Here is a 12547-nt window from a genome sequence, read left to right as displayed (position 1 = left end):
TATTTAAAAGCATACTATAGTTCTGTGAAGGGATATATGCACTGTACTTCACTTTAATTAATATTGTATGCTGAAAAGCATATATATATTACAGCACCATTATTTGTTGAATAGATTTGAGTGGTTCAAAATTTCGGGTTGCGATTTATTGACAAAGAAAAAAGTGGGTCCCGAGGCCTGACCAGTTGAGAACCACTGCTCGATGTCATTAAATCATCCAGATCACATTCTGCTTTCCAAAAGGAAAAAACTAAATTAGAAAAACCAAGACATATTTTCCGATTTAAGTTCAATCTAAAGATGTGTTTTTAGCAACACTAGATGTTCAACCTGTTTTGCACCTTTTCATTCTGATCCCAGCGTCAAACCTTTTGCATATTCTCCAAACGCCAAAACAGATATATATTGGTGAGTGTAGTGTGAGGAGTAGACTTATGTGAAATCTGCCTTCAGTGAGTGGACTCGTGTTTAATGTGCTAAATGTTTTACCAATCATTATTTCTATGTGATATTTGTGTTTCACCTTGATTGAAGTCATCTCATTGATATCAAGATCAGATTTCATGATTTCAAAAGAGGGGAAAAAGCAAACATAACCAGTGTCTCTGTTTATTTCCCTTAAAGGATATTATCCTCATATAACTTTATTATGGCCCCTCTGAATGCAATGCATGTTAAGAATTCGTTTCACACACTTCTGTTTTCTTAAAACAGTTTGATCCAAGAGCCAGAAGTCATTGCGCTGACTTGGTTCGGTTGTTCACTCTGTTTCTGAGCACAGCTGATTGTGTCATTTCTGAGAAAGGAGGATTTGTGCACAGTCACCTGACTGATGCATTTCCATCTGTACGAGATAGTTTCCCAGACCACCGCAGGATAAATGTTCCCTGCCTCTCCTCTGTGAGCGGCTGGCGAGAGAGAGACAACACAAAGTGGCCCCTGTCAGCAGTGATTTATGAGTTTCATTCCAGGGAAAATTAATTTAGCCTCATCGTTCCCCGGCCTGTTCTGATGCTGCCGTCCATATTGGCCCTTCTGGGGAGCATCTATCATTCTGACTCGCCCACAGCCCGCACGCAGCAACAGCTCAACCCAGGACTGTGCTGGAAGAGTTTAAGTGAAATAAGAGTTGCCTACTGCCATGGAGGATTCAATACTACAGAGCCCCCCCCAGCAGAATGTGTGTGTGTGGAACTCTTCTGAGAAAGGCTAACAGTGCAGTGAAAACAGGATATTGCATTTCTGTGAAACAGACTGTTGTAGTGACAGGATGAATTACACAAGCAACAAGCACGGCATGAAAATAGTAAATCTCTTCAAATCTGTCTACATTTAGGGACTTGGAATAAGTCTGAATATTCCCAGTTATTTGTTTATATTTGGAGATAGAATCGTAATTTGTTTAGATAAAATGTTTATATTTTGTGATGAAATTGGTTATACTTAGTTATACCGAAAGAAAGTTGAATATTCCCTATAAAACTGAACATTTAAGAATGAAGATGTTCTTTTAGGAGATGTTAATCCTCTAATACTCCACCGAAAGATAATACTCACAATTTGGCTCCGTACCCTGCCTTCTAAGAAAGAATACAATATTGAACATTTCAGAATACAATATGTAGCTAAATTCTCCCTTCTAGCTTTTGGAGCTTGATCAACATCTCAATAGAAGCTCATTGTTTGTCACCCTAGGGTTGAAAGAGTTGTGTAAGTTGTATTTGGCCTTCTCTTAAGGTTAGGCGAGTTTAAACTATAAACATGGTGTTGATAATACAGATTCCATTTGGAGCTGCCAGAAGGACCTGACCTCCTCTCTGTGTCCCTGCAGGGGGACTGTGAGGACCACGCCACCCTGCTGTGCAGCCTCCTGCTGGGCTTTGGCCTGGATGCCTATGTGTGTGTGGGCACCAAGGCCAAAGGAACCCCTCACACCTGGGTCCTGACCCGCAGCACCGATGGGAGCATCACCTTCTGGGAGAGTCTCACGGCTCACAGGTGCAGTCTATCTTTTTATGTTTTCCAGTCCAAAACAAAAAATTGCTGCTTTACTGCCCCCCCTATTCATGTGTTGGATACTTTGTAACAACATATATATGTGTACATCTGGAAAACTCTTCTTTAAGAGACTCCTCCAATGTTTAACATTTGTACTTTTTCTCTGACCGCCAAACAGTCTTAGAATGAAGTGCACTGCATGTTTCTTGTATCTTGCATTAGCTCTTCCTGTCTTTGTGTGAGTCAGCGGGGGTCTCAGATGCTGTATCCATCACATCTGGTGGCCAGGCTCTGGGCCAACGAAGAATTGATTACATTTTCAATGGTCATTCAGTTCTGGGATTTTGTCAACTATGGTTCTGGGGAAGACTTAATCATCTTTCATTGGAGATAGATTTTATTTAATATATTTTGTATATATATAAATAAAAAAAATAGATATAGTTACAGTAAGTCAGTGAGAGGAACTAGGTTTTTGATGACAGCAAGAAGTATTGTTGAGGAGCTCTTTCATCTTAAATGTTACTTTCTTGGTCATACTTTTATTTTTACTTTCCTTACTTCAATACCTGGGACTATATTATTCAGGCAATCTCCCAACAATTTGTTCATTATTTATTTTATTACCCTTCTCCTCTTTGGTCAGATACGTGCACAGGGCCATCGACCCAGACGCCCCGCCCCTGGCCCCCCAGCCCAAACCCACCTCCCCCTACCGCACCGTGGGCTGTGTCTTTAACCACTACACCTTCCGGGCCAACTGCCAACCCTCCGATGCTGTGGAGCTTTGTGTCTTTGACTTCCAGGTAAGAGGGTGGTGTCCCTACAGATGAAATGGATCTGGACTGCATTTATAAAACGCTTGTCAACCCCTCAATGTGCTTTATATGTGCAAGACAGCATTCACACATTCATACAGGGTGCCATCATCTCAGGGAGACCAACACTCACACACACTCACGCACTGGTGGCCATAGAGAGCAACTAGGGTTTAAATCATGTGCCCAAAGACACATCATGCATCAACATGCTGACCGCTGGATCACAGACCTTCTGATTGGAGGACGACCTTCTACCTCCTGAACTACAGCCGCTCCTAAATATGTTTTACTTGTGATTCATTGTTGTTTGTCGTTGATTATTATGGCACTTTAGTGTTGAAAAAGTGCCACTTAAATGTCAATATGCTGGTCAAGTGTTGAGGGGAAAGCAGTTGAATATGTAAATGTACACTCCATATTGAATGGGCCACAGAAGATCTATTCAGATGGACAGTGCTGATTTAGAGTCAGACAGAGTTGGTCTGGAGCGGAGAGCAGTGGGTTGGGTTTGGTGCGTTGCCAGGGAAATGAAATATGCAACAGTTGCGTTCATCAGCAGCACCTGTACTGATATGTTCCCTGAAGGCAGCAGCAGACCCCCAGATGAAACCCTGTTCTCCTGTGTGAGGGAAAGGTGAGGCCAGATGAGAGCAGCAGCTAAATATCAGTTTTTCCCTCCGTCTCTCCCTTCAGAATCAGTCTCGGTGGAAGGCAATGAGTCAAGAGGCTCTGAAGTCTGTCTGTGCCCCCGGCTCCACCACCTCCCTGCCCCCCCTGCCTCCGCTCTGTGCCCCCTCTCTGGATCCTGCTGCTGCCAGCAACCAGCTGGAGCTGGAGCTGCGCTCCCTGGTGTCTGAGCACAGGAAGGTAAAGAGACGCTCGGACATACGGCTGCTCCTTCGGGAGCTCTGGGTTTGAGTCATCTGTGCTTTGCTGAGAAAGAGAGCTGCTGAGGGCATTGCTATAAAAGAACTCTGTTTTTATTCCACCTGTTTTTGTGCACATTTTTTATTCTAACGTGGGAATTTGGAAAAAAAAGTTTGCAGGCTTGGCTGCTGGAAGAGTCGATATTCAATGTGACTGATACCTCATTCACACCAACGCAACTCCGGTTCAAGCTCCGTGCTAGAGCTTTTTAGGTTCAGAACCGGTTCTTTGGTTTAGCTCCTTCATTTTCACACCGCCCAGAGTCCGACTGGTGCTGCGTCATTGCGTCATCGTTTGCGTCATGACGTAACCGTTTGCGTGCCTGCTTCATAAAGCCAAACCGCGCGGAAACCCCTCACAGCTCACACCGACAACAACAACAACAATGACTGATTGTGCTCCAGCTTCCTCTGTACCTCTTCGGAAGACCAGATTCCCAGCAGGTAGCTGGTCTCCTCAGTGGACCACTGCTGCTTGTTAAGTTTCTCCATCGTTGTGTACAAGCTGGATACAACGCCGGCTTTTTGTTGTTGTTCAGGAGTTGATCGTGCCCCCGCCTCGACGTAAGCGTGACGTATGCGGGACAATTTCTTGGTGCTTGAAACGAACCGGATTCCGGAGCTAAGAGGCTGCTCCGCTGCGGTGTGAACAGGAAAACCCGGTGTTTTTCAAGCTCCAGCTCCGAACCGGCCTCCGAAACACCGTTGGTGTGAATGAGGTAAAAGTGCAATGGCAACAGGCTTGGTAACAAAAACCCTAACCTACATGAAGCATGTCTCTTATTTGTCACTGGTGATTCCTCTCAAAAGACAACAAGCTCTATGGACTGATGAAGAGACTGTGATCTTCCTCAAATGAATTCAACAATATAACAACATTTAAAAAACAAAGTGAAATGCCAGATTCCTTTTTCACAGTTTGAGGTTTGACTGTCGGTCTTTCATTACGTCATCTTATTTCACAGAAAGTAGTGAATGGAAACATGAAAACCAATGTTTTCCTTACGGAGTTCTGGATCTGTGTTTAACATATTTAAAAGCTTTATATATGGCTTAAAAATCCCATTTTGGATTTCCAAATATCAACAAAATGAGATTCGATTATTTAAGATCAGGAAGTTTATTTCAGAATTGCATTTTAAGATAAAACACAGTGCAGTATATAATAATATAATATACTATATTTGTATCATAATGTATTCATGCAGTTTAATTAGAATTGTACAGATTGACTGTTTGTCCAATCACTTGTTTATATTTCAATATAATGGTTGAATGCATGCATTTGCAAAGTGAACTGGGTGCTCGTGCTCTTTACAGCCTGGGTGTTCTGTCAGCCTACGAAGTGAGGTGTATTGATGCAGTGTGACCTCTGCCCCCCCTGCAGGACCTGGATCTGGCCACACTGTGGGACGATCAGCTGTCCTACCTGCTGTCCTCTGCTCTGTCAGCGTACGAGCTGGAGCGCTGCTCCGGTGTCTCCTGTGGCAACGAGGAGTTCCAGGACGCAGTGAGGAGGGCGGTGCCGGACGGACACACCTTCAAAGGCTTCCCAATCCACTTCCTGCACCGCAACGCCCGGAGAGCCTTTGCCACCTGCCTCAGGTGAGCAAGAGGGAAGTATGGGATGTTTGGCTAAGAAATGCCTTCATCTCTTTCTCAGAGTAAGCTTTATGCTGGCAGACATCTTTCAGTTACTTACTTCTCCTTAACCACAGCATCAATTTACTCAAAATCCTGCCTTTTTACTTCATGTAACTTTAGTGTTTGTTTTGTGGCATCCTTGCCTCATAAAGAAGTGTGCTAGTTATTGCTAGAGCAGCCCCGGCCCAAAAGCACCTCAAAGCAGCAGTTGAACTGTGTTTGTAGTAGGAATTCATGAAAGAGCTTTGACAAAAAAAGGTAAAAGAGCCTCTGGGAAACCCATCCTGAGAAGTAGCCTGTGCATACTGCAGTGCTGGAAGCCCAAAGCACGACTTCAGAGCCGTCACATTGCCTGTAGACAGATTTAAAAGTGTTCACTTTAGCCCATGCTTTGGAAGCCTACATGCAGCGCATCATAGCAGACCCTGAACTCAGACCTCCCGACCCCCACTTTGGGAACCCCTGCTCTATAGGGTGTGAGAGAGAAGAAAAGCTCACTTTATCCTGTTACTTCAGAGTTTCTGAATCCATTCATTTGTCAAATATATACAGTATGCAATGTTCCATGTGGTGATTTAGCTAGCTAGTTAACTAACAAACAAAGTGTGGGCTGTGTGCATACTTAGGGTTTAAAGAACAACACATTTAGAAAGTCAATGTTTTACAATAAATAATGAATAGGATTAATTATCATTAGCATTATCATGCTACATCGCACATGGATGCACATAGCTTGCAAAAACGAATAGCCGTACATTCTAGAGTGTTTGTCCCTGTTGACTGAAATATCTTTGATTTCATCAATATTTTAACAATATTTAAATGATCATTCCAGCATATCAAGTTGTAGCTCTAAAGAATCTCTCCTACCTTTTATTTGTTGTATGTTATTTTATAAAATACTTTATAATGGCACTTAATATTTTTTTTACTTTGTGTCTCCTGTCCTGTACAGGTCTCCGTTCTGTGAGGAGATAGTGTGTTGTCGTGGCGACCATGTGAGGCTAGCCGTCCGGGTTCGTGTGTTTGCTTATCCAGAGAGCGCATGTGCAGTGTGGCTCATGTTTGCAGTGAAATACCGCTCTGTACTCTGACCAGCAGACATCACGGCGACCCGGAGAACACCAGAGTGTGCATGAACACATAATGAGACCAAAGTTACACCTGTACTCAGTGATATGTGCCACATGTTTGAAGCTGTCGTCTCTTCTCTGATACTGAGACATTTATTGAGTTGTCTAGGATACTCATCATTTGTACAGAAATGTATTTATTTATATATCTATTTTTGTAAATAAATGGAACTTTTTCATTTGTACTTTTAAGAGGACGTTTCCCAAAATAATAATACATTTATTGTATTAAAGGACATTTTCATTATTGAGATAATTGCTATGGCTCTGTTTTAACATCAAATTTGCTTTAGAAATCTCACGTAGCACATAATAAACAAATCTCTCAAATGAGGTCATAAAACAAGATCAAATGAGAACTATGACTGGTAATCAATTTCCTTTTTCAGTTCTGATTCTGAAACAAAGTTTATTTTTTATTTTTCCAAATATTGAAGGACTTCTAATGAACATCCATGCCCTTATGGGAGGCCTGTGGTCTGAGGAGAACTGTGATCAGGTGGATACGGTTCAAGCCGTCTATAATCGTTTAAACCAAGTCATAGGAGGAAAGTGATTTCATTTATTTGTTCAAATGTTTGGCAGGGGGTTGAAGTCATTACCAATGATGTTGCCGTCCTGCTGCTGGTTGCCAGTATTTTATTTAGAACGAACGAGTGTCATTAAGGAATCTGAAGGAATAAGCCTCGAAACCTGTAGGTAGTATAACGTTGTTTTACATTTCATTAAGCAGCTGATGCTTTTATCCAAAGCCACTTAAAGTAAGTGCAATAAACCATGAAGATAGAAAGTCCAAACAGATAAACATGCAAGTCAAATCAGGTTTTATTTATATAGCACATTTTTAAAACGATTTTTGGTCGAGCCAAAGTGCTGTACATGCAAATAAAAAACACATTACTGCGATCGCAAACAGTAGACAATAAATTACAACAGCAAATATAAAAATCAAACTCATGGAAATGTCATGAGTCGTGCTCCGCTCTGACTAGAAGGCCAGGGAGAAGAATGCAGTTATGTTTACTTCAAAAAAGCCTGAGTGGCGGTTTCAAATGAGCTTTAACCCTTAAAGTACTATCTTCTTTATTTTTAGGTTTAAAGAACTCATTCATCTCAAGCGTTGGTATAGTGAGGCCTTAAAGGTCACCTATTATTACATTTGCATGTCTTATACATCAACATGTGTCGCCTCTGTGTAAAGAGATTCGCTCTCTTTTTGTCCTGATCCATTTCTATAAAAACCTGTCTGAAAATGAGCTGATCAGATTTTGGCCACTTTGTGATGTTGTTTTTCTTTGGGTTGTGTAACCATTAGCCAATAACCAACCAAGGTGACCCCCTGGTTAGGAATTTAGCAACTATGCACACATTATGGATTAAGAGTCATCATAAAATATTGGTATATTCATGTGTACCACATAAACTGAGCACTAGATGGCGGGTTAACACTAATGTTGGCTCACTGGATGCCTTCTGTTCATCCTGCTCTTATTGCATCTTTAAATACAGATGGATAACATGACTGTGGTCACTTCATTGATCCACAAGATCAAACCAGTGGATTATAGGAAGTCAATATGATGAATACATTCAAAGAGTCAAGAAGCAAGGCTTTATTGTCAGATGTAGCTACAGTGTAGACATGGCAATGCAAAGTCACAGGCTGCTCCAACAATGCAACATAGTAAAGATAGGAGGACACATTCAACAATAAATAAAAAAGACTGAAGAAGAAACAGAGTAGAGTAGAAATACAATAGTATTTATGTTGAAAGACCAACGTGCAAGTAATGCAGGAGAAGTGAACTATATACATGTCAGAAAGAATACATAAATACAATAAGCTAAATGTTGCAGAGAATGTTGTAAGTGATCAAGTAAATGCAGGAGTCTATAAACATGTAAATAGAATAAATGAAACAAACTTTAACATTGATGTTATTTATGTTGCATCATTATATTCATGTTCTGGCTGAATGTGAGTGATTGTGAACCAGAGGAGGGCGCAGCTTCCTGCTGGGAGGAGTGGACTCAGAGACTTGGCCCTGATGGTAGAAGTGCGCACAGAGGGTATTGTGTTTTACGGACTGCTCCGCTCCTCGGTTTTTCCCGCTCTGTGCCATATTGCGCATTTCTGTTTGGAGTTCTAAGGGAATGGTTGACACATCAGCACAAACTGTGACAAGAAGCCTGTGAGGATGGCCAATTCATTCCATTTTTCCGGGAGCTAATTTGCAATTCTGTATTTGCCCCAGAGTTGTTGAACATGAAGTTCAGGAGGGAGGCTGAAAGAGCCAAATAGAGCGCTAATGAATAATTCTTCCTTTTTTCTGATTGTCACACACACACACACACACACACACACACACACACACACACACACACACACACACACACACACACACACACACACACACACACACACACACTCATTAATGTATAACACTGGAAGACAATTCGGGGAAAGGAAGTGTTACTGTAGATGCTGGAACTCAGGTATGTTTACAGCCCATATAACAGCAGCTCCTCTCAGGTGTAATTGACTAATAGGTCCTGTGGGACAGGAGGAAGAGGAGGAAGAGGAGACACTCACACGTCGTGTCTCTCTCTACACTGCACTGTTTGCATTCAAATGAAATATTTCTGTATAAACTGTGAATTGATCATGGAACACATACTAAATGTTCGGTATCACACTATGAGGTTTTCTTTTTGTAATTAGAATACTAATTATAAACTGTATATTATAATCACAATTATTTATTCTTCCTGGGAGACATTAGATGTTGTGACAGTTGCTTCATTTTAGAATACCATTTATAAAATACATGTTTAAAATACAAATAAATCTAAATATTTCTACAAAGTTCAAAGTAAGATTATGCAATAAAAAGATGAAATTATCATTAGATGAAATAACTACATTTATATCAATGTCCAATTAAAGGAAATATATGTGTAAAGGTATTTCAAGTAAATGACCTTGCATGTGGAAATTCTGTTCCTCATTTTGAATCATTGTGCCTCCACTTTATTTCTCACACATACTGTATAATCATCTTCCTCGTCTGAGGTGGCAGGAGCTGCTAACGAGTATTTTCCATCTGTACAATTCACCTGCAGTTCACAATTATTGTCAATAACTGCATCATCAGTTGTTAATAATGGTGTTGATTGGGAGAATGTATTCTAGCTCACAGCCAACTTTACCATATTAGGGGCATATTTGTTTATTATGCCTCGCAGGCAAGGAACCATTTATATTGAGAAATCATTTATTTTAGAGAAACACGAATAATAATCTGAATAATTTGAACAATATTTGATATATTAAGTATTCTGGCACTATAAACATCCACTGTTTTCAAGTTTTCAATGTTCAAAATCATTTTTTCTATATAACACTTTTATACATATGTGTACAAATATATATATGTATAGATATATGACCAATGATCACCGGCACATTTGAAAGCCTCACTGTAAGATGAAACATATATTTATCACAGTTGTTATGTGATAACAGAAAGCACCACATGCAGCATCACTTATGTCCAGAGGAATATTAAATATGGTATACATAAATAAATGTGAATTATCTGAACATCCAGTTATTTTTGAATTTTGAATCAATCTGCAATCATTTAATACGTTTTGTCTTTAAATTGTCCAATCTCAACGCCTGAGGAGATGTCAAATCCGAAAAGCAGGATATGCCATACTCTGCTTTTATTCATTTATTGTTGATGTTGTATCTTCTAAAATGGATAAATTGTGATTAAATCTAATTTCCAATAAAAAGGTATTTCTGATTCTGATCAGGTTTATCTATAATTGAAATTCTGCTATTTTTGCTTTAAAAAACACATTGACGGATGATCAGAATAGGTCACTTTTCTGCTGATGGACATGCAGCTCTAATCCCCAATAGATGCACTGGTTTAATCTTTCACATCTATCAGAATTTACATATCTTGCCAAGAATGCATGTGCACAAAGAGGTCTCTGGTAGTCACGGCGACATAAACCCAGTGTGGAGCAGTGTTACCGTGGTCACACAGCTCACAGCCCTTTATGTTGCTGTCACAGGACGGACCTGATTCAATGTGAGGCCTTGGGCTCTGTTAGAGTATGTCGGGTAAATGAGAAGATTAATGGTGCTTCTCCTTATCTGCGCTGTTTTTCAATTGTGGTAATATATCTACTGAAAGACAACTAATTACTCTGTTTCGGCCATTAAAAAAGGAGCGTTCACACATTAAACTCTGCTGTGAGTCTTATTTCTGTGTGTTGCCATTTGCCAGCTTTGACAGATATTGTGGCTAATTATTAAAAATGTTTAAATCACACAAAGGATGTAACTGTTATGACTAAATTAAATTGTAAGAACCACGTATTCCTCGGTTCACCTCCAGATACAGTGCTCTTACTCATTTATTTTTCTGGGGACGCCCACACACACACACACTGCTTACACATAAATGTCTTGGAGCTAATTGTTAAAGTAGTCATTAGGGTGTACCTGTAACTCCATATCTGTTCAATTATTACATATCTGGTGATATCTCCCTGCCACCCATAGCTGCTCTTGGTGCCTCTCTTTCTTTCGTCTATTTCTATTTTTGAAATGTAAAAATCCTGCAGGGGGTAAAAGAGTGGGAGAGAGATAGCGGGAGGAGCGTTGGCCATTGGAGAGAAATGTGTTGCATGGCCCCGAGCCTAACGGGTAATAAAGTCATTAATTCAGCTGATTAAGTTGGCCTTTGGGTTAAAGAAAAATCATATCCGTCTCCCTTTGAGATGTGACTGGGGAAGCACAGAAGAGGGAGAAGCCAGCTAATTAGTGCTGCAAAACAGGGGGGGGGGGGTGTAGAGGGAGATGGGAGATGGAGGATAGACAGAAAGAGAAATAAACTGTGTGTGTGTGTGTGTGTGTGTGTGTGTGTGTGTGTGTGTGTGTGTGTGTGTGTGTGTGTGTGTGTGTGTGCAGATAGGTGTCTGAACTATACTAATGAGGCATGTTTGGGGTGAGGGAGTGACAAGCTCATCAAAACGCTGTTTGCCAGGCGAGCCGTTTCTCTGAGAATTTTCCCGGGAACCTTTGAGCCCAACGCCGCCACTTAATGATGTGAAACAAGAGAGAGAAGGGGAGAAGTGAGGGTGAAATGTCATTTTGCTCGCTGTCTAATGAGCTTGTTGTTGGATGCAAGAGAAGAAAGCACATGGAAAAGAGCACCACGGAAGCAGCCAGGATCCTGCACCGAACCCCCCCCCCCTTCCCATGGGCAATAACACCCCCTGACCTTGAAGAACGCATGAACTTGTGAAACTGTGATGTAATGTTCCATAACTGTGACTGAATGGAACATTTAGAGTTTTGCTACTTTCAATATTTTAACATTTACATATCTTATGTGCAAAATTATAACAAAACAGCCCCCCCTCACCTCGGAGTTGGGAGAGCTCTTCCTCCCTTTTCTCCAGGTCGTTTAGAGCCTGTTCCTACAATCTCTGAGCCACAAACAGCCCTTTAGACTTCACCCTCTGTTATGTTTCTGCATGGGTTTGTTGGTTGTGTTTACCCCTCACTACTCAGTTTCTCCTTCTCTGCAGGGCTGCTGTTGTCCTGGCTGCAGATGAGGCACACCTGTTCATCTAATCAACCTTCTCTTTAAGAGGCTGGCCCTCACTACTCTGCCAGATAATGAAATGCTGTTGGATGATCCAGAGCGCCTCTCTGCAGCCCAAGCCTAGTTTTTCTTCATTTTGCAGTTTGTGTGCAACTTTTTGCGTTTTTGCCTGGGACGTTCTCCCTCTGCTTTTTTTGGACCTTTTCTGCAACCAGCCAGCTTCCTGTCTTCAGTACCTGCCTTAGCCTAGCTTCATTTATTAAAACACCTTGAAACTGAACTTGTGTCAGTCTCTGCTTTGGGGTCCCAAGTAATATCTAAACTTCACAGAATTCTCTTGCCACATGGAGTCTCAGGGAAGCGCTTGCTTCCCAAGGTGTTATTATAGGGCAACA

The 12547-nt window shown here is 41.1% G+C and overlaps 1 protein-coding gene across 2 annotated transcripts in view; it reads left to right on the top strand.

The window, feature by feature from the left end:
• cep76 (centrosomal protein 76) overlaps positions 1-12340 on the top strand; it is a 38329-nt gene extending 25989 nt beyond the window's left edge. The window contains exons 9-13 of one of the 2 annotated variants that reach the window (XM_034215823.1): positions 1832-1998; positions 2645-2804; positions 3513-3686; positions 5133-5350; positions 6345-6881. In XM_034215823.1, the coding sequence (XP_034071714.1) occupies positions 1832-1998; positions 2645-2804; positions 3513-3686; positions 5133-5350; positions 6345-6483 (858 nt within the window). In that variant the 3' untranslated portion in view covers positions 6484-6881. Of the gene's footprint in view, positions 1-1831; positions 1999-2644; positions 2805-3512; positions 3687-5132; positions 5351-6344; positions 6882-12135 lie in introns of those variants that run through there. The other variant, XM_034215830.1, reaches the window with a different exon arrangement.
• Positions 12341-12547: the final 207 nt, after the last annotated feature.

This window comes from Gymnodraco acuticeps, unplaced genomic scaffold (genome assembly GCF_902827175.1).
Source record: "Gymnodraco acuticeps unplaced genomic scaffold, fGymAcu1.1, whole genome shotgun sequence".
NCBI lineage: Eukaryota > Metazoa > Chordata > Actinopteri > Perciformes > Bathydraconidae > Gymnodraco > Gymnodraco acuticeps.
This window is presented reverse-complemented; position numbering and strand designations above follow the sequence as displayed.